Here is a 22,500-nt window from a genome sequence, read left to right as displayed (position 1 = left end):
CCGAAAATGAGTACCGGACAATTGTATGAAGAATGCCATATAAATAATACACACAGGGGAAAAAAAAATCACCATTGACATTCACGAGTTCAACATGAATGGAATTCGAGAAAATAATACACATGTACAATCGCCCATTCATATAAAAACAGAAAAGTTTTAAGATGCCACAGTCTTTAGCAATTTCCTGACATCTTCGAGTTTCTCACTTCACAAACCGTTTGTTGATAGCTAGTTTTAGTTCTGAACATTCAAAATGCTATGTTCAAAAATACAGATTTGATTATCTATTTGAACATTTTCAGTTTAAAAAATACTAAGTTGTTTATCTATCCCAAACAAAGAAAATTTTTTATAATATCAGAGCACTTTTTCAGTTGGCATTGAATAAATGTTTTTTGTTTTGTTTTTATTTCTTCTTCTATCATTTTGCTTTTAAAATACTACTCTGGCATACTTTTCTTTGAGGTCATTATTGGGGTCACCAGTCAGTCACATGACTTTTAGGTTGGATCGCATTTCAGAGAAAAGCAGATTACGAATTACGAGCCGATCGATAGAAAACGAAAAATGCTATTTCATGATAACGAATGACTTCCTGACATAATCATAATTATGTTGGATAATTATGTTGTTTATATCTAATATCGTGTATTGAGGACATTGTTGTGTCGGTTATCTCAGAGGATTTGTATTTTGTTGTAAAAATTAAGGTGCATTATCTGTAACTGAAATTGAGTCTCGATACTGACACTGACAAGGCGTTTAAAAGCAGTGTTGTGATGTTCTGTAATTGAATAATGATAGCCTTAGTCGACTTATTGTATAACTCAAATGGACTGAAAACTGATCCCTGGTGGTATTCCAGTTGAAACTTAAAATCAGTAATTTTGTTTTCACTTTCACGCCCAACTCACAATCACAAACCTTTTACTTTACTCTCTGTTCTGTTTTATTATGTTATGTGCTAAATACTCAATAGAATATGACATAGAATTCGTATCATCAACAGATTTAGTGTAAAATGCTTTTATCATTCTTGGCTTACTAATTTCTATTGGCAACTCTATATATGTTCTTTGTTTTTATCTTAGTTTTATTAGGGGTGAATAATGAATAATTGAAGGGAGAAAATGAAAATTGAGGAGGGGTAGAGTGGGATCTTCCCCCTAAAGTTAATCAAAAGTACAACCACCAAACTCAAAATGGGGATCTCGAATGTTTACAAACGAATAAAGATTTTTAAAAAAGCGTTTAAAAAAAAAAATTCCAGGGGTGGGGAGAGAGTTGGAGGGCGGGGGGGGGGGGGGGGGGGGGGGGTGGGAGAGAGGTTATGACCATTTAGTTAGGGTGGGTGTAATAGTACACATTTTCAAACTTTCTAAACTATCGTTAGTAAAGAGTTAATCAAACATATCTCCACCATATATATATAATATATATATATATATATATATATATATATATATATATATATATATACACAGAGAGAGGGAGGGAGAGAGAGAGAGAGAGAGAGAGAGAGAGAGAGAGAGAGAGAGAGAGAGAGAGAGAGAGAGAGAGAGAGAGTGTAAAGTTTCTGGTTGACTCTCCCAGCGAAGTGTTGACAATAAAGTTCTGAAGCATCTACAACTAATTTTTAAAGAATAAAGTCACTCTATTAAAAAGTTATGAAAGGTTGAGTCAAACATAACCGACTTTATTGGATAAGAAAAAAAATAAATTTATACTCGTATATCCCCATCTAACTTATTATTACTATAACCATAGATTGTCTTTTCCTGGAGGCTTTTTCCTTGGTCTATAAGATAAATAAATATGAATGACAAACTACACCTCAATCAAAAGTTAGGAATTTTAAGACTTTATCAATCAAAACAGCACAGTCTACTTTATCACAGTTCCATGTGTTAAGATTATGATAAATACAAGTTTTGATGTTCTGTTATATTGTAAACGCAAATGAGTGGGACAGTGTATTTCGATCCATCTATGGACATGGATGATAATGAAAGACAAGGACTTATTGTCTATGAATTAGACAAAGGAAAAGTCTATAATCAGCTTCAGCCACGTGGACAACAAAAATCACATACTCTTCTGTCGTAAGTTTTATGTTTGTTTGAAACGAACTCATTATTTATCTGAATATCATGGTCTCCGTTTATAAGCACGGTCCTCAAGAATCAGGCAGAGCATCTAATAGCTGGATAATGCATATAAGTGGATTCTGATTTTTTTGCTCATAGTAAAATAGTTTTTTCCTCTTAGTCTCCAAATGTAAACATAAAGATATGCACTAAGTTGTAGACTTGGAACTGCCATTACTTACTTATTCCTTTTAACTCCATCTGGAGCAAAGGGCGTCCATGGATTTCCATCTGGGATGGTCTCTGGCGACCACCTTTGCCTCCCCTCACGAATATTTTGATACTTTTCAATTCTAAGTTTAGCATTCTTCACCGCATTATTGGTGGGCATCCTCTTCGTCGATGGCCTTGGGGGTTCCAGTCAAGTGCTGTCCTCGTGATGGATGGGTCTCTTCTTAGGGTGTGTCCAATCCATTTCCACTTTCCAATTGCCATTGGTTCATATGAAAATCCTTAAAAATTTTTTTAAATTAAATTTAAAAAAAAGGGTATACAAGCCCTTTCTTTTATGCGGTAACATGCGACAGCATTATGCCTTAGGTATGGCACGATGGGTACAAAAGCTTTGGATTGTTGCTTGTTTGCTTTATATTGGATCCACCTCTTTATATCATCCTTTATTTCTATAAAGTGGTTCCAATTCTATATTGGGCCATTAAGTTCAAGATGAAGTCTGGTGTTAATTGCTAAAGTTATGATGCAGAGTACTGGTACGTAGCACAAATTGGACTTGCCAACAGACACATGTGTGAAATCAAGAAAGTCACAGACAAAGAAAGGAAAAGCAAACATAGTCTTCATACCTCACACATTGTCACCCTTCTGTACTCAAACTGAGATCATCAAAACGTCTTGATCAATGATTAATTATGACCACATCTGAGCACTTTCTTCCAGCACCAAGCCAACGTCACCGCAAGCAAATAAGGTGCACGTCCCTAACTCTGTCTTCTCCCCTCCCAGTTGAGCATGTCTATTGTTATCACTTAACATTTCAAGATGGATGAGCACTGTCACTTTCATCAGTGAAATGTCACTTGTTTTGCTCCAGGAAAGTAATGATAGAATATTGAGATGTGTACCGTGTGCACCATACTTTATTTGCAGAGCATTTTGATGGCTTTTTGTTAAAAAAAAAAAGTGTCTAATTCTTTTTAGCTGTTGTTTTTTTTTTCTTTTTGTAATTTTTAGGAAATGGCCAGAAAATTGAGCGTTCTTTTAAATGGAGTTCTTTTTGGTGAGCTTGCTTATAAAGGGGTAGTTTTATATAGTAATAATTCTTATAGATGGATTTTGCTTGTAGCCGGAGTGCATATAAACGGAGACCACTGTATAGCCTAAACATTAAAAAAAAATAACAGGCACTGGCTTCTTTTGAGTTCCATTCAAAATAATTATGTACATTTGGATCTGAGTTGGTCGAGTGTATAAGGTATTGCAGTTGCCAAAGTTACCTTGGCCTTTTCTCATGATAGACTCTATTACAAATTTTCCCTGAAGAAAACTAAGAGGAATTATTATTATCTAACACGAGAGAGTTGTACATCAGCTGTTTCTCTCTTTAAGACACACATACACACACACACACACACACACACACACACACACACACACATAGCATATAATGAAGAAAGAAAAAAGATGACAAGAGGGTGTCAAATTAGCATAATGAGTGCAACTGCATGATATTGTAGAATAATTATCATTAGCCATGTAAAGTTTGGGAGTTGTTTGTACAATTAGTAATTTTACATTTTGACCTATTTAGGTTGTTGGTGGAAGGAGACTTAGCTAATTTTATTTTTCATTTTGTACTGACTGCCAGTACAAGGACGGATACATTACAGCATTAAAGCCACTTATGTTTACAAATTCAAATACGAATTGGCAATTCGGACTAGAGTCTGAATAGTCTCCTGTGGCTATTCGGACTCAAACTCCAATGTGCGTGCACATACATAGGGACATAGGGGAAGACGACACAAGCCAGGGGATGGAACTAATAAAGAAATAGAAAAAGAGTTCAGAAGAAATTCTGTGTTACCCATATCACACTAACCCAGCTCATACCCCTACTTTTGACTGTAGAAGGATTGTTGCCTGCCTCACACTATTGGAATACGTAATTTTTAAATTAATTATTTTTGTCCTGATGTTATTTGGACATCATATTATGCTGTTAGAAAAGCTTTCCATCTCAGTTACTTGGCCTGACTTTTGTTACTTTTGAACAATTTTAACTCTTTTCTTAATTTCTATCAAGACTTCAAGTGATCAATGATTCTGTCTTTCTCATCAAATAAAATAGGTGAAGACTACCTGTTGATAGTTACTAAAATCGTAATTTTGATTTGCATTGATTTTATGTAAATAATAAATAATTAAAATATTTAAAAAATAAACAAACAAAAACTAAGCTATACTGCCACAGGAGAGTATTCAGACTGAGTTCGAATAATCTGTTGATTGCGGGTGGTTGGATGGGAGCATCACCCTTGAATCATATACCTATGATGTTCGCATGGGTGTACGATCCGATAGTGATGTCATTTCTTCTTCTCTTTACTAGCCTATCCTGCTTCTTTGGTTTGTGATTGTATTTTTGACAGGGGATATTTTTTTTTCTGTAAATCTTCTGCCTGTTTGTTCTTGGTTATTTATAATTTAGCTTATGATATCTTTAGGTTATGATTTTGATTTACATTTGTACTATTTTTGTTAGATTGCTTGTTTTTTTGTTTCAGCGGTCTCTCATATAACCTCAATTGTGTTGGAAGAGACCTAAAGCAACAAACAAACAAAAAAATCTGTTGATTGCCCGTGCTCATTGGAATTTGAATCCGAATAGCCACAGCAGACTATTCAGACTGCAGCCTTACACATACGTGTCTGGAGATGTGTCTGGTTATCTATTTGTAATTTCATGCACTTATGACCTGGAACAAATTGCCCCATAGAATGAGGACATCATCATCCTCAACTATTCTACAAAAGACCTTTAATTTGTATCTCCCAACTTTTCTATTACTGTCAATGACTTTTAGATTTTTGTAACCATTTCTTTAAATGGTTATGCACCCAGAGCTTTTTATATTATTATTATTATTATTATTATTATTTTTAATACTATTATTATTATTATTATTATTATTATTATTATTATTATTATTATTATTATTATTATTATTATTATTATTATTATTATTATTATTATTATTGTTGTTGTTATTGTTACTATTGTTATTAATTAATCAATTATTTATTTTTATAAATCCTAATTTTGTCGGCATAGTATTAGTTTGCTATTTAAAAGATATTTGTCTATCATTTTTTTATTATTGTTTTTATTTCATGCGCCATCATTTTATGCATCTACAAATGTGTGCACGTTAATACAGACTCAAATTTGGGTATTGATCTTGAAACAATATAAAATCTACAGTTATATAATATAAATATCGAAATAAATAAAAGTAGAGAGAGAAATAAATAAATGAATAATACTTTAATACATAAATACATGAATAAATACATAGATAAAATAGATTAAATAAGATAATAATTTAATAATAAGTAATACATTGATAAATGGACAAATATTGAAAGATAACAAATTAGATTAAGTCATTTGACTGATTAGATAAAATCCATGTATACAAATTTGCAGGTAGGTTGATAACAAAAGGCAATTTTGGCTTAATTTAACAATTTTGTAATTGATAATATTTCTTTATACCCAAATACAGATTATTATTATTATTATTATTATTATTATTATTATTATTATTATTATTATTATTATTATTATTATTATTATTATTATTATTATTTTATTATTATTATTATTATTATTATTATTATTATTTATTATTATTTATTATATTATTATTATTATATATTATTATTATTATTATTATTATTATTATTATTATTATTATTATTTATTATTATTATTATTATTATTATTATTATTATTATTATTATTTTATTTTATTATTATTATTATTATTATTATTATTATTATTATTATTATTATTATTATTATTATTATTATTATTATTATTATTATGACAATTAATCACCCTCCAGTCCTTCAGACCCATAATGTATGCAGTCGGAGTTTATGCTGCTTTCTATAGTATGCAGCAGACAATAGCAATTGCTTGCTACACTCTGTTGCAGTGTACTTTCAGTCAGATCTATCAGACCTAGCAGCCCAATCATTGCTGGATGATGAGGTGGGTCAAAAATGAAATCACGATTAGTGCTCTACCAACTTAACTATTGGGAACCCCAACTGAGGCACCCTTATTTTGTATTTATTTTTAAAAATTTATCTAATATGTCTATTTGGGTTTTTTAAAAAGGTCAAGCTGTTTTTAAGCCTGATCAATTATTTGTTAAGTCTCTCCTCAGAAGCAAGTGCTTGAGTCGGATAACCTGAAAAACTACTGGCCCATTTCTAACTTGCAGTATATATCAAAATTAATTGAAAAGTTCTTCATCAACAGTTTAATGATGACCTTGCATTTCACAGGCTCCAAGAGCCTCTTCAATCAGCAATCAGCTCACAGATAATTGCTCAGCACTGAAACAGCCCTTCCTACGGGTTGCCTCCGATTTTTAGAAATCACGAACAACAGAGACACATCTATGTTAAATTTGCTTGACCTGTCAGTCGCATTTGACACTTCAGACCACAAAATCCTCCTCCTGCAACTACAAAATAATTTTGACCTCCAATGAACTGCACTCAATAATTGGTACAAAGCATATCTTACAGGACGACATAAAAAACTGTGATTGGAAACTCCTACTCAGAGAGTATACCTCTTCACTTCAGCATACCCCTAGGCTCCGTCCTGGGACCAGTACTAATTGTGCTATACACATCACCCCTTGGGGATATCATTCATTCATATGGTCTTCTACACCATTGTTATGTCAACGACACACAGATCTAAGAAACCAATCGTCAATTACCATTTGACAGGAATATTGAACATTGGGAAATGAGCGAATAAATGGGGGAAAATAAATTACAATTGAATGGTATTCGGGAATAAGAACAAAATTAGTAAAATTGATCAAACTGTTTTGGAAGTAAATCACAATAAAATGTCTTTTGTCAATTAAGTTAGGAATAGGGGACAGCATGGTACCCGAAAGGTACCGAGTTCAAATACCTGCTGCGATGTGTAGCCTTAAGCAAGTCACCTTGCCCTAGCTCAGTTTGTGGCGGTGCACTACCTGGGTTATTCCAGTTTTCCCTTTGACTAAACCCTAAAGACAAAAATTCACCTATGGGATGAATAAAGGGAATTTTTATTTTATTTTATTTTTTAATCTTGAGTTCTGATTTGATTTGTGTTTTCGATAAATGAACAAGTTTGTCAAAAAAAAAAGGGGGAAAATTAGTGTAGGCATATGAGAAAAATAAGTTCAATATGATATTTTATCACGAAAGAAGAGTGTCAAAAATTATTATCTGTCTTAATATTTTCAAAATTAGATTATTGTAACTCTTTACTTTCGGGAACATCAAGTACCAACAGTCATTCTCTCTAGGCAATTAAAAACAATGCAGCACACTTAGTAAAGAAAAAGAAGCACATATAATTATTTTAGATAACAAGAATATTTTGAGTCTACCCACTTTTCCTATTTATTTCCTCAGACCGAAGAGACTGAGGTTTTTGGTGACACTATGCATCTTGTTAACAGAGATGGGAGAGAGACTGACCTATTACAGTCTTGTCGCCAACACTATTCTATTTGCTAAATCTGTTCTAGGATTTGAAGAAGTAGATGCTGCCACAATCAACCAAGTGTTTGCAGGTATCAGAGATGTTTTCAGATTTTTTTTTTGTATCTTCATCTTGGATAATTATGTCTGGCCCTTCAATTTCCTTTTTATTATTTTTTTTTTTGTATTGAAAAGAACAAATAACCCCCCCCCCCCAAAAAAAAAAACAACAAAAAAACAAAAACAAAAAAACAAAACAAAAAAAACCAAAAAAACCCCAAACAAAACAACAAAAAAACCCAAAAAACAACAAAAAACAAAACAAAAAAAACAAAAACAAAACAAAACAAACAACAAACAAACAGAAAAAACAAAAACAAAAGGCAACAACCCCCCCTCCCCCCCAAACCCCCCCCCCCCCCCCCCAAAAAAAACAGCAAAAAACAAAACAAAAACAAAACGAACGAACAAAAAAGAAAAGAGAAAGAACAAAAGCAAAATACTGATTTATATTCATATGAAATTATAAATTTTTTAGGGTAAATTATAAGATCAAAGCAGTCTTTTGTAATGGAGGGAAAGGCATAATAATTAAAGGAATTTTATAACCCCTACAAGGTGTGTTTAAAATACAAGGTGAGAATCAACAATTTTTGTTTTTATTGAAACAAAACTTTCATAAATTATACTTTATTACAGAACTATGTTTCTTTCTGTAGTCATCTTTAACATATAATGCTTTTTTTTTTTTTTTAACCAAAACTGCTCAAAAGAATTTATGGCTCACGTGGAGAAATCTCAGTAATGATTTGGTAACAAAGCTTTTACTTCTTAGACACCTTTTTTCTTATTTTATCATTTGTGGGCTAATTGCCATTTTGAGTAACTCTATTAAAGGTAATAGAAACTAATTGCTGAAATGTAACCTAGGAGCTTGAAGCAATACTTAGCGGAGCGGGTTTTTCCAAGTTCGGGATTTTTTTGTGCATCTTTTGTTTACTTTCGTAAATTTTTTGTTCTTCCAGGACACTCCTGCTTTGGACTTCCCTTTTAGTTCAGCCTCTTGTGTTGCACATCCAGCAGTTACCTGGCCTTCCCCTCTTTCTTTTACCCTGATGGTTCCATAGCAATGCAGTGTGATGGTGTTCGACTGGTACCTGTCCTGCATCTTGCTAAAGCTCTTGATTTTTTTATCTTCTCTGGCCACATTATTGAGCATAGTTTTTGTTGTTCTCCTCTGTTCAGTTCTAAGGAGAACTGATGAAACATTTGTGTTGAAGATGCAGAGTTTGTTTTTCAGATGGATCATTTTTGAAGCCCAAATATTCTTCAACAAGATGAAGGCTGCTCAGACTCTGCCTAGCCTAGATGTTACATCTTTGTCTGTATCGTCTTTATTGTCCACCACGTTCCCCAAGTAGGTAAATGACTCCACCACTCTGTAGGCTTTCCACACTATGACTTATTTTTGGAAGTGGTGTTCATAGTGATCATCTCTGACTTCATGTGATTGATTTTCGAACTTGTACTTGTAGGAAGAAGAGTTGTTTGTCCTGCATCCGTCTGTGGTTGACAAACAAGAGGACAATGCCATCTGCAAACTCAAGATCGTCGAGTTGTGCTCAGAGTGCACACTGGACTCCATTGTTTATCCCTGTTGTCATCAATTTCATATTCCAGTCAATGACCAGTAATAAAAAGGAAGGGTGACAGTAAACATCCCGGTCTGACTCCCGTCTCAACTCCAAAGCTTTCTGATAGCTTGCTAGCACGAGCAATGTGCCATATCATTCACTGTTAAGTGCAGCGGATGAGGGGTACAAACTTTTCTGGTATCTCATAGGGCCTTAGTAGCTTACTGTCAAATGCCTTTTTGTAGTCTCTAGAATTGACTTAGAGTTGCGATTTCCAGTCCAGTGATTGTTCTACAATTATTCATAGACTGGCTATCTGGTCTGCCCTTGTGGAAGCCTGTCTGTCATTCGTTGGAGCTTGGGGTCAACTGCCTGTTTCATCCTGGAAGAATTGGGTTCATGACTTTATAGAACAATGAGAGTAGCATAATATCATAATAGGCCTGAAATTTAGATATCAAATTTATAAAATTCTGATCGTCCATTGTCGATATATGAATGTTTGGATAAGAATAGTATAGCATGCAATAATTTACTTCCTAAAGCTTGTGTTACATTTTAACGAAGATCCAATGTAATAAAATATAATGGATTTAAATATTTATTTTTATATTCAAGCTATTTATATCTTATTTCAAATGTCACAATTTAAAATCAACTTCTATCTAATCTTTTTCAAGGCGCAAGTATTCAGCCTGTTGAATCTGGTTTGACACACACACACACACACACACACACACACACATACACACACACACACATACACACACACACACGGAGAGAGAGAAAGAGAGAGAGAGAGAGAGAGAGAGAGAGAGAGAGAGAGAGAGAGAGAGAGAGAGAGAGAGAGAGAGAGAGAGAGAGAGAGAGAGAGAGAGAGATGGTAAGGTAGTTTGTCAGTTGTCATTGGTAAATTAGATAAAGCTCTTGTCTCAAAAGAAGTCAAACCAGCTGTCCACTGTTTACCAGTCCCAAACAGTAGACAAACAAAAAGTTGGTCAGGTCAAATGATATGTTGTCATTTTTTCTTTGTTTAGTCACAACATATCTTGAGGAACAGGAATTTATCTGATAATGACTTACTGGCTCACATGACAATCAAAGTAAGAGCACATGGTGCATCAAATGTATGCATACACACTTAAACACATAGCAGCATTAAAATCACATGTTCACACAAACAAGCATGTGTATTATTAGTAGCGGAGGGCCTCATCTGATCAATTGGACCGGAATGGGGCAGTCATTTTGGTTTTTAGAGGTTGCTTTTCTTTGTTTACAAGTTCAAAAAGAAACGTACTTAAAATCGCCCCCAGTCAAAAATGTTAAAATTTAGCCTTCCACGCAAAAAATGATGGCTACAGTCTTCTGGGACAAAAAAGATGCGCTTACTCTAGGTGGACTTTCTATCTCTAGAGCAATCTATCAATGCTGCTGTAACACAACAAAAAGAAAGAAGTGATGCAAAGTAAGGGACCAGGATGAACGAGCAAAGTCCTTATACAGCAATACAACATCACTTCCTCTCATAGAGCAAATAATAGGACAAAGATTGGATTAAAAGTAAGGTTTAGAGGATTTGATACATCTTCCCATAGCCCTAACCTGGCCTTTTCATCGTATGTCTCTTTGAACTCAAAAGACAATTGGCCAGCTTTGAACATTAATACCGGCTCTATCAATGAAATTAAATGTGGCTGCAAAATCTTAGCGGAGAATTCTTCAAGCAGGACAATTATTGTTCCCAGCATTGCTGATTGAATATCTGTCTATTTTCACCTTGCTTTTAGAACAACCTTTGTGCAATTTATTGTTCAATTCAATTTTGCATGGAAAGTTGCCCTGATCATATTGCACTTTCAGGGAAGATTTTGTATCTAAAAAAAGAATAAAAATTGGTCTTGACTTTGACATTTGAGATTACAGGATACAGAGTTTCACAGTTTTAAAACAGTGGTTAAATGCTGGGTATGGGTTTGTAGTAGAATACCCAGATAAAACCTGTGATAAAATCCACAATTCTTGCGGAAGCTCCTGCTCAAAGTACGAGGCAGAGGCAGTTGCAATAGAAGCCTCACTGCGACAGCTCTCTTCTGTTTTCCAGCTAAACCCTTCAAAACTTCAAAACACTGTCATCTTCACAGACTCCAAATCAGTTCTCCAAGCTCTCGATTTAGATAAACTCTCCTCAACGTTCAATAGTTTAAGATCTCAACTAGATGAATTCCTTACAACACACAGAGTAGACTTATCTCTCCAGTGGATACCAGGACATTCAAATATACCAGGAAATGACAATGCAGACAGACTGGCCAGACTCGGATCAACACTTTTACAACCATCATTTCCAGTATCCTTAGACACAGCGAAACAAATAATCAAAACAAATAAGAGAGAAGAATGGATGAACAGTTGGGCAATGAGCACCACGGGTAGATGTATGTTTTCCCATATGACCACTCCTGTAAAGACTGATTGCCTAAATAAGCTCAGACGACACCAGCAAAGCATCATCTTTCAACTAAGAACACAACACATACCGCTCAACAACCATTTAAGCAAAATTACAAAAGACACATCCCCCTCCTGCCCCCTATGTCAACACCCCAATGAAACAGTAACACACCACTTGCTTGAATGTCAACCTCTTGAAGATCTGAGATGCACATTCCTCCCACCAAATCCAAGCATCAGTAACACACTTTATAGTCACCTGGAACAACTACAAAAGACGTCTAACTTCTACGTCATGGCACAAGACCGAAGGGCTAGAGCTCAGGTGGTCGCTGGTTCGGATAAGTAAGTAAGTAAGTAAAACAGTGGTTAAACAGTCATAAATTATTTATCAACTTCTCTTTAGCTCCTCTCTGCCGTTTCTTGTCTTTTTAAACTGTATTTTGCAGTTATGCCAAATCAATACTTGTGAAAAGTCAGGAAGTGAGAAAAGTGGCATCAGGCTCTTTTATAAAAGTTGAACACTTTATTTTTTCTTCTTCTCTCGGCAGGTATTGTTTTCCTCATTCCCATTGGAGGTGGATTCTTGGCTGATTCCTATACTGGTCGCTTCAAGACTATTGTGGGTTCCGGTCTGGTTTATCTAGTGGGTAAGAATGTTTTGTTTTATTGAAAATGATTATAGCAAATGTTTGTGTTTTTAAATTCATCTATCACATAAAGAGCAGGGGATGGCTAAGTTATTTGTTAGCTTTCCCTCAATCAGGTGATATAAAAAGATGTCATATGTGTGAGTATGAGCGTATTTTGAATCCCATCACACACTATGCATTTCTATCTGAGCTAAGTGACGATACATATGTGTTGTTATTTTAGCCAAACCATTGAGCCATTGTTTATGTTTCAACGTCAGAAAACAACATTTGTCATATCTTATCATATCCAATCATATTATATCAGACAAACCTAATCAAGATTGCAGAGCTAGATGGGTGAGAATGGGCAAAAACTCGTTATATCTTTCTGGCCTTACCATAGTGTCTCTATCAAGGAACCACTTGACACAAATCACATCTCTCCTTTTAAGCGTGTACAAGTGTTTGGTGAAAGAAGGTGATGAATATTAAAATATAGAAAAGAAGCCCATCTGGTAAACATGACATGAAATACAAATTTGATTCCTCATTGGCTGTTGAGAAATAAAATGTAAAGCAAATCGTTCCTTCCCTTACCGACCATTTCCCTGACCGACCAAAAAGACAACATACGAGAGTTTTTGTTTTGTTACGTCTTTAATTGAATGACTTTAGTTGTAATAATCCGATTACATCATCTACGAAGATTGCTTCCACCACTACAAACTGTCCAAATAGCTTGTTGTAGTGGAAACTCACTCAAATTGATAACATAAGATGTTCAGATAAGATGAAAATGTTTCTTGTCTTACGGGTTGCACGTCGTCCCACGTCGTCCGTCCTGATTGACAAATAAGCCAAATGTAACTCTTCTAACCGTAGAAATGCATTGAGTGGCTTAAACCTGCCTCCTGGGATCTATATTTAGGCATTACTAGTGTCAAATTGGAGTTGAATCTCCATTGTGCCCCGTAAACAGGTTGGTCGGTGAGGGAAGGGCATTTTTGCATCTCCCTTCCCTTACCGACCAAACACCAAATCGGGTGAGAATGTTAAGCTGATTTGATTTTTGTTTTTTTTAATGTTTAAATTATAGTCTTATTTACTGTATATTTACGATAATATTTACAGTACAGCCTTTCTTGTTATGCATTTGAGCTTTATATCAAATTATAGTGCATCAAAATAATGTTCCATTAGTAGTAAGATCAGGTGATCGGTAAAGGATTGGGCATTGGTCGGTAGGGGAGCGATGGAAAAGAATGTGGTTGGTAGGGGAAAAATATATCACATATCTAACACAAATAGAACATGGATACTATTTCTTGCTGGGGAAAAGTCAGTTGACAACCCAAACCTACCATCATGTCTTCAGATTTTGTGACATTGCTCTTTGAAAACTGTATTATTTATGGTTTTTGTTTTGGACAGATTATTTCTTTTGTTCTCGTAAGGTGTGATGGTAGGGGACTGAACAACTCTAAATGGAGTGGGGATAAGCAGGGGAGGGGGAAAAGGGTGAGAGAAGACAGCAGCACTAAATTTAAAAAAAAAGAATGTCATGCTCAGTACTCATCTTCCTCTCATCTCTGTAACAGGAAAATACCTGACATGTTTTACCCACTCTTTTATTACAGGTATCATCTTGGTAGTTGTTGCTGCAATTGACTTTTCGAATTGGGGAGATGAAGATCTTAGCCAGGTGGGTAGACGTTTTCTTGTAGTATTACTGGCGTCAATCTTGGTATCCCTCATTATGGTTAGCAAAGTGTTATTAGATTTACCAGCATTTTAATTAGCATTGTCAGGCAGGAACTTTAGTTGCTCTTGGCTTTGACATATACCATGATATAAGGAACTCGGCAACCTTATGTGATAATTATTCTTATAGTTCAAATTGACATTCAGATGAAATCTCTGTTTATACATCCAAATTATGAAAAAGAATACAATTGTTTAGCTACCGAAACTATGATAACTCTGGCTCCAGGAGTTGAATAAAATAAATATTATATTGATGTTGCCAGATAGTATAAAAGCCCTTTGGAAAGCCTTTAAACTTCTTTATTTAGATATCATCCTAATTTTATACAGATATGGCTGTAACATTCAGACGTCTCCATTGTATCAAGCAGCATTGTCATCTACCCTGAAAAAGTTATAAAGTGTCGGGAATATGATATGAATTAGTGCAAAATCTTCTGATAAGATATACACATCATGGTTACTAACAGTTATCATTCATAAGACACGTTTCCTTTTGGTTGTCAATCTTCTCCATAATTAATGTCCCACAAGAAAAATTTTCCTTCGTTATGAAGTCAGTGCACAATGTAAATTTATAAAACAATCTTATATAAACCTAAAACATCCCACAATCGTTTGAATTTTCGACACCCCATTTTTGGAACGCTCTCTCCCCCCCCCCCCCCCCCCCCCCCCCCCCCCGAATATTAGAAGTGCTGACTCATTATTCGCTTTCAAATCTAAATTGAAAACTCACTTTTTTGTCTCATGATTTCTATTTTTTAAATGAAGTTTTTCCTATCATGTGTGTAAAATGTAAGATCTATTGCAATGCAAATAATTGAAATTGCTATGTTTTTATTTTTCATTGTATTTCTTTATTTATTTTAATAATGTAAAGCACCTAGAGCCTGATGAAATCGGGATAAGGTACTATACAAATGCCATTTATTATCAATATCTGAATCATTAAAGTCAGATGCCATGAATCCTCCCACTCTCCTCTCTTTCTCTCGCTTTCTCTCTCTCTCTCTCTCTCTCTCTCTCTCTCTCTCTCTCTCTCTCTCTCTCTCATGTGCCTATCGTGTACACACATACTCACAAATACACAAACAGACCCACAAACACACATCCATGGAAATCTGAGACATGTTTTGTCCTCCACAGATCTCTAAATTTTGTAAAAATATATTTCAAGACCGTTCCTTTATTTTTCAGTCTGGAAAGCGTGGGTTTTTCTTAGGTGGTTTGGCATTGATAGCCATTGGAACTGGTGGCATCAAGGCAAATGTAGGACCTTTCGGTGCTGAGCAGCTTGAAGCTCTTGGAAAAGATGCAGTGCAGTCTTTCTTTAATTGGTACAAATTAATTATATTGATTTTATGTTATATTAGATTTTTTATTGACTGATTTTAGATATCAACTTATTATTATTAGTATTATTATTATTATAAATTTATAAATAATAATATATAATAATATATAATAATAATATAATATATTTATTATTATTATTATATTATTATTATTATTATTATTATTATTATTATTATTATATTATTATTATTATTATTATTATTATTATTACTTCTACTACTATTATTATTACTACTTCTACTACTATTATTATTATTACTTTTGTTGTTGTTATTAATATTATTATTGTTGTTATTATTATAAAGCCAGTCTTGCCTACTTAAATGAACTAACAATGAAACGAATTCATTTAAATTCATAATTTCTTCCAATCTTAGTCTGCATGTAACTGGAAACCAAACTTTTCTCACTAATTTACAGTAGCAATAATGTGACCTTGGAACTCGAATCGCATCTGTAACTGCCCTTCTTCCTTTACGTCCAATCCACCTTTGGTGTATTGTTGCAAGTTTTACATAAATTATATTCAACATGACATAGTAATATATTGTAGGATTCTTGTCAAATGATCCAAATCATGTGCTTCAACCACATCTTTGGTAGGCTATTCCAAAGTCGATTTTGTTGATTATCAATTATGTGCTATTAGTAATAAAAAAACCCTCAAATAGCAACATACATTTTAGTAAACCCCTTTTTAGCGACATCATTATAACAATAATCGGCGGTTGATACGGATGCTTGATACCCGACCATCGTCATCTCGTACCACTTAACCAATAAAAAATACATTTTTACCTCCCAATGAGATCGCTTTGTAATAATAATCAGAACACATTAAAGAAAAAAAAATTCCCTTTATTCATCCCATAGGGGCATTTGTCTCTAGGGTATATTCCAAGGAAAGACTATTAACCCGCAGCCACAGTGCAGCGCCACAAATTGAGCTAGGGCGAGGTGACATGCTCAAGGCCACATAGCGCTGTGGCAGGTGATCAAACTCGGTACTTTTTGGGTACAAAGCAAATACCGTACCGCTGAGCCATGCTGCCCCATGTTTACTAATATGGAACCACAGCAGAAGAAGTTTATCTGTGGATGGAACTCTCAAGGGTCTGTTAACCTTCCATGTTAGCTACCTGGTTGAGGTCAGTGGAGGTTAACTGATATCAGGCAATGTCGTGTCCAATGGTTGCAATTATGGATATTTATGGTCTTATGAAATGTTGAAATAGCGGGGAAAACAATAACAGCTTCTTTCACTTGTTTACTTTCATTTGAAAAATCAGTTGAATCTCTAAACATCTGTCCAAATTTGATCTTATTCTGGTTAATACCTAGGTCTTTTTTTTTCTTTTTTTTTTTTTTTTTTTTTTAATATGGCACGATGTAGATCCACTAATTTTTAAGTGCTTCTAAATTTTGGTGCACTTAAATAAAAATTTTGAAATTTAAAACTCATCAGCTATCACATGGATTTTGTGCTATCATATTGGCACTTGATTTTTTAAATTTATTTTTAGTTTTGTTAAATGGCGTTCAAGCACTGTTTATGATCAAAACAATGACAATACACATTGGAAAGTGAAAACGTAACTGGTATACCCTTTGTAAACAGGAGAAATACACAGTCTAACTTTGTTGAAAAGTGTCTTCTTTCGGTCACTGGTCTGTGCATTGCACTGTTATGTATTCACTGGTCTCACCATGCCCCCTTTTTCCACCATTTTGAAAACCACGGAATAAGGACACCCCTGGTTAACGACACAATTTTCCGGTCCCGGGCGATTTCGTTATCCAGGGTTTGCATTGTATGGTCGGGAATTTGTTCAGACTACATCAACACACCCACCGCCACACCATCATCACAACCACCACTATTGTAACCACCACCACCATCACATCATCATCATCATCATCATCATCATCATCATCATCATCATCATCATTGCCACCACTTCTACAATAACCACCACATCATCATCATTATCATCATCACCACCATCATCATCATCATCATCACTACCACCACTAATTTAAACACCACCATATCATGGTCATCACCACCACAACTACTCCTACCACCACCACCACCACCACCACATCATCATCATCGTAACCACCATTAATATAACCACCATCATCATCACTACCAGCACTACTATAATCACCACCATCACTAAATTATCATCATCACTGCCACCACTACTGCCACCTCCACCACATAATCATTACCGCCACTACTACCACCACATTATCATTATAACTCTTTCACCATATCAGCTTCGCACCTTACTATTTATATGACATTTGGAATCCTTTTTAAAATATGATAGTCTTTCCTCCATCCATATAGTTTATTGGTAAGGATAATTGGGTCTGGTTAAGGACTGGATTTATTTTCTGCTAAAGTTGTGGGAACCCTGCAACACAATAGGGCTAATCGTCGTCTTCATCATCACGAGAATCAGCATCATTATCGTCACCGTCATTATCTTTTGTCTGTTGTAGGTTTTACTGGGTGATAAATGTGGGTGCCTTTATTGCTTACGCTGGTGTGTCCTATATACAGCAGGAAATCAGCTTTGGCTGGGGATATTTTGTACCTCTAGTTGCCATGACTCTTTCCCTGATCATTTTTGTCAGCATCAAATCTAAATACTTGCAAACAGAACCCAAAGGTGAGTGGGGAAACTGAACTATTATTAATGGATGCTTTATAATTTAATATAGCGGGTGCGAGAAAAAAAAAATGGAAAAGTTTAGAAGTATAAAATTTTACTACAATCAAAGCCAATTATTCAAATTTGTGCATAAATTTTAAAAAATATATTGAAAAATGTTAATTCCACCCATTGTTTTAATAACCACACTGCAAAAATGCCATATCGAAGAGTTTGGACGTAATTCTCAAATTTTGATGTGATCTTTTGATCCCTCATTTTATTTTTTGACTGATCCATAGAATTTTTTCCCATGATCCAATTGATTTACTCATGTCTTGAATAGTGAGTCGATCCCATGCATTTTGAATTGACTCTTTTAACTCTGAGTGTAAAATGTTGTACTGTGTGGAAAACGTACCAACCTTATAAACCATCAATGACCAAATGCTGTAGTCCATGGCATTCAAGTCCAGGGTACATTGGAGACAGTTCGTTTTGGTAATAAATCAAATATGGTTTCTGCTCGTACTGAAAATTATGTAGCATTATTAGAAGCAAAAAACTTATTCCAGACTTTATCCCGATTGATCATTTGTTTTTCTCCTAGATAAGATACGGCAAATTTTTACACTAGTAACACTGCACTATAAAAAACAAGATGCAAATTCGGAAACTTTCGATATTGTGATTTTTATACGAGTTTGGTATAACCATCATAGTTTCTAAATCAATAAAGCATTTTTATTAAACTTGGCAAGAACTAACTTGAGGTTTTGTTCTTCCTGCTTGTAAATTTTCGAATATTTTCAGTTTCTACCTTGTACTGAAATAGCATTGTAAATTTTCCCCGTTTTTTTTCTCGCACCCCATCAATACTTTATAGAGCCAAATACAAAAACACACCGTGCAGTATTTTATGATATTTACAGTCATGATTTTAAATTAGATTGCTGCATGTGCTGGATGATCTGTTGCACGTTTGACATGCTTAATTGTTTTTGTCTGCTCTTGTCAGCAAAGAATGGATTAACATATAAATATAGATTGTTCATCTTTCATTTACTTTTTAATTGAAATATCTTCCATTTTATGTCATCTATAATCCAGTAGAGGAATGATAAAAAAAAATAAATTTGTAAACATTTTCAGTATGTTAAGTTTGTTTTCATTTAAAGACAATTTTTTTTGGTATGATGTAACTAGGACTGGAATGAAAGAGGCTTGGTGAAATGAATGCACTATTTTTGTGTTGAATACTTATGTGATGTGGTGTAAAATTAGTAGAACTTCATTTTCTGGAATATACCTGTTTTACTTTATGACTGACACTGTGGATAAGAATGTAACTGGGAAGGACAAAGTATTAAGTGTTTCAGAGACACGACTTTACAAATCCATGCAAACTTCAATTTTTGTTATTACCCTCCCCCTCCCTCCCTTTCCACCTCTTAATTGATTAAAAATCATTGAATGAAATGATATTCCAAACTTCTATGGATTATCTAAGGTATGTTTTGTTTTAATTCATCCAATCTTAATTAACACAATGGATCTCAGTGTCAGATAATGAGCATTTTAATGGTTTTTTTTTAGTATTTATTGAAAATGACATGTCATAAACAAGATGCTCATTATAGCGTCACCATCCCTTATACCTGTAAATATAACGCCTTGAAATGCTTATAAATTTCATGATTTTATTTAAGGTTTTCAATATATTCCATAACAGCGTTTGTGTGTGTTGAATCCGTGACCTCAAGAAGTCAGGGAGCGAAGGCTCTAGTTAGACTAAGGTTTGAAGGGACTTTTTTGGGGGTCATGGATAGCTCATATGGTATAGTCACGATCTCCCCGGCCAGGCGGAGTTGTCGTAACAGTAAGGTCGCGGGTTTGATCCCCATCGTCGCTGCAAAGTTTTTATTCCTTGTTGTCTTCTGGCACTTTCCTGCTCACTTAATTTCTTATTATCATAAACATGAGTGCCTGCTCCACTCACTTTTCTGAATTAAATATTCACCCCAAATACCGGAGCATGCTCAATGTCTCAATCGTTTCTATGTTACATGTTTGTTTGGAGAATATAGGCTATTAAGCTTAAATGCTGGCCAACTAACTTCGCAGCATTTGTGTGTGTTGAACCTGTGACCTCAAGAAGTCGGGGAGAGAAGGCTCTAGTTAAACTAAGGTTTTAAGTGACTGTTTTAGGGGTCATGGATAGCTTATACGCTAGAGTCATGATCTCCCCGTCCAGGCGGAGTTGTCGTAACAATAAGGTCGCTGGTTCGAGCCCCCATCGCCACAGCGAAGTTTTTATTCTCTGTTGTCTTTTGGCACTTTCCTGTTCAATTAATTTCTTGTTAATATGTTCCATAGAGCACTTGAGGGATTTTTAAAGAAAATTAAGATATTTGCAAAATTTTTCTTTTTCATTTGTAAGTAACATAAATGTCTAAAATGCTTCAGTCGATGCATTCGCCTTACAAAAATAAATAAATTTTTTTCTCTTTTTTCTCTCCCAATTTCCAATGATAGGCAGTATCTTGTCAACGGCATTTTCCATATGTGGCCAGGGGTGCTGTAAGGTAAAACCTTTAATAATATTGCCTGCATGTATGTGAAAAAAGGTTGTGTTTGTGTTGGAAGAAAAGGAAATTTAGTTCTCTGCTCTTACTTGTGCAAATGAAGACTGCCGCTTTTGCTCTTAATGATGAGTGTAACGTGGACAATGAAGTCTTTGCAAGTCTCATTGTGATATTGATTTCAATTGATAATGATAATTGATTGGAAATTTATGCTATAAATTACAGTAATAAATACATTATAAATACATTATACCTTAGGGTTGTTTTGTGATAATGAATACCTAAAATGGGAGTTAAAGAATTAGAAATTATACTCTATTGAATTGCTCTTTGAATAGATTGGGAAAATAATCAACATATGCATATTATTGTGCGGCTATATGGTCTAGTGGTATGACACTCGCTTTCGGATCGGAAGGTCCTAGGTTCGAGCCTCACTCGGCGCATAGTTGAGTCCTTGGAAAAGACTCTTTACTCACATTCTCTCACCGTACTCAGGTGTAAAATGAGTACCTGGCTGTTAACAGTGTTGTCTTTGTCCGAAAAATTGTAATATCGCCTAACAGACGGCATGTCCCGTCCTACATGTTAAATGTTGCTGTTGACCAGGGACCCCTTGTAAAGCGCTTTGAGCATATTTAGTGTATATTGTGCTATATAAAAGCTCAATGGAAAAGCTCAATAAAAAGCTCAATATGACTGCATTCTTATTGTGTATCACGTGCACCAATAAATGTAAGTCTGCACATGGTGTAATTATTCATTCTTTTTCTTTTACATTTATTTATCCGATTATAGTGAGAATGAGAGTCTGAGAGAGAGAGACAGGGAGAGAGAGAGAGAGAGAGAGAGAGAGAGAGAGAGAGAGAGAGAGAGAGAGAGAGAGAGAGAGAGAGAAGAGAAAAGAGAAGAGAGAGAGAAGAGGAGAGAGAGAGAGAGAGAGAGAGAGAGAGAGAGAGAGAGAGAGAGAGAGAGAGAGAGAGAGAGAGAGAGTTACCAGTATTTTTTCAGCTTTGTTGTCATGTTCTAAGACACTGCCTCTAGACCAGTATATCTATGGTAAGAATCCCACTTAAGTGGCATAAATGCAAGACCTTGGATAAGAATGCATACTCACCTTATTCTGGTGTAATATGAAAATTTGACTGGCAATATCGTTGCCTCTGTGGAACAAATAATGTAGTAACTCCTCATATTGCACTTTTTTTCTGAAAAAATGTTTGTTTTCAATTGCCCTCTATATGCAATGATCCGAAAATAGAAGTCAATCAATCAGAACAGAAAAGGTTGATCTGTTCCATGTGTAGGAGTCCAAATAAAGTATAACACAGAGATGGCAAAACTGTGTTATAAAATACTCAGTGCTGGTTAGTTGTATTGCCCTGTTCGGTGACAAATAAAAAGAGACGTTTGTCATATCACATCTTCATAAAAGAGTGATAATATTTGGTGCCTTGGAACTTGTTTGGTCAAATCTCTATCCAGACACAAAAGGATAGTGATAAAATCT

At 34.8% G+C, this 22,500-nt stretch overlaps 1 protein-coding gene across 13 annotated transcripts in view; it reads left to right on the top strand.

Moving 5' to 3' along the window:
• The window catches only part of LOC144972600 (solute carrier family 15 member 4-like), an 80,573-nt gene that overhangs the window by 44,085 nt on the left and 13,988 nt on the right, over nt 1–22,500 (top strand). For 4 of the 13 annotated variants that reach the window (XM_078914021.1, XM_078914019.1, XM_078914020.1 and 1 more), the window contains 6 exons: nt 7,828–7,988; nt 12,536–12,634; nt 14,257–14,321; nt 15,584–15,723; nt 18,254–18,423; nt 20,941–20,990. In XM_078914021.1, coding sequence (XP_078770147.1) covers nt 7,828–7,988; nt 12,536–12,634; nt 14,257–14,321; nt 15,584–15,723; nt 18,254–18,423; nt 20,941–20,990 — 685 coding nt within the window. Of the gene's footprint in view, nt 1–490; nt 885–1,770; nt 2,106–7,827; nt 7,989–12,535; nt 12,635–14,256; nt 14,322–15,583; nt 15,724–18,253; nt 18,424–20,940; nt 20,991–22,500 lie in introns of those variants that run through there. The other 9 variants (XM_078914017.1, XM_078914013.1, XM_078914014.1 and 6 more) reach the window with 9 other exon arrangements.

The sequence above is a fragment of the Berghia stephanieae genome, chromosome 5 (genome assembly GCF_034508935.2).
Source record: "Berghia stephanieae isolate SIO BIC M18660-M18661 chromosome 5, UCSD_Bste_1.3, whole genome shotgun sequence".
Taxonomy (NCBI): Eukaryota; Metazoa; Mollusca; class Gastropoda; order Nudibranchia; family Aeolidiidae; genus Berghia; species Berghia stephanieae.
This window is presented reverse-complemented; position numbering and strand designations above follow the sequence as displayed.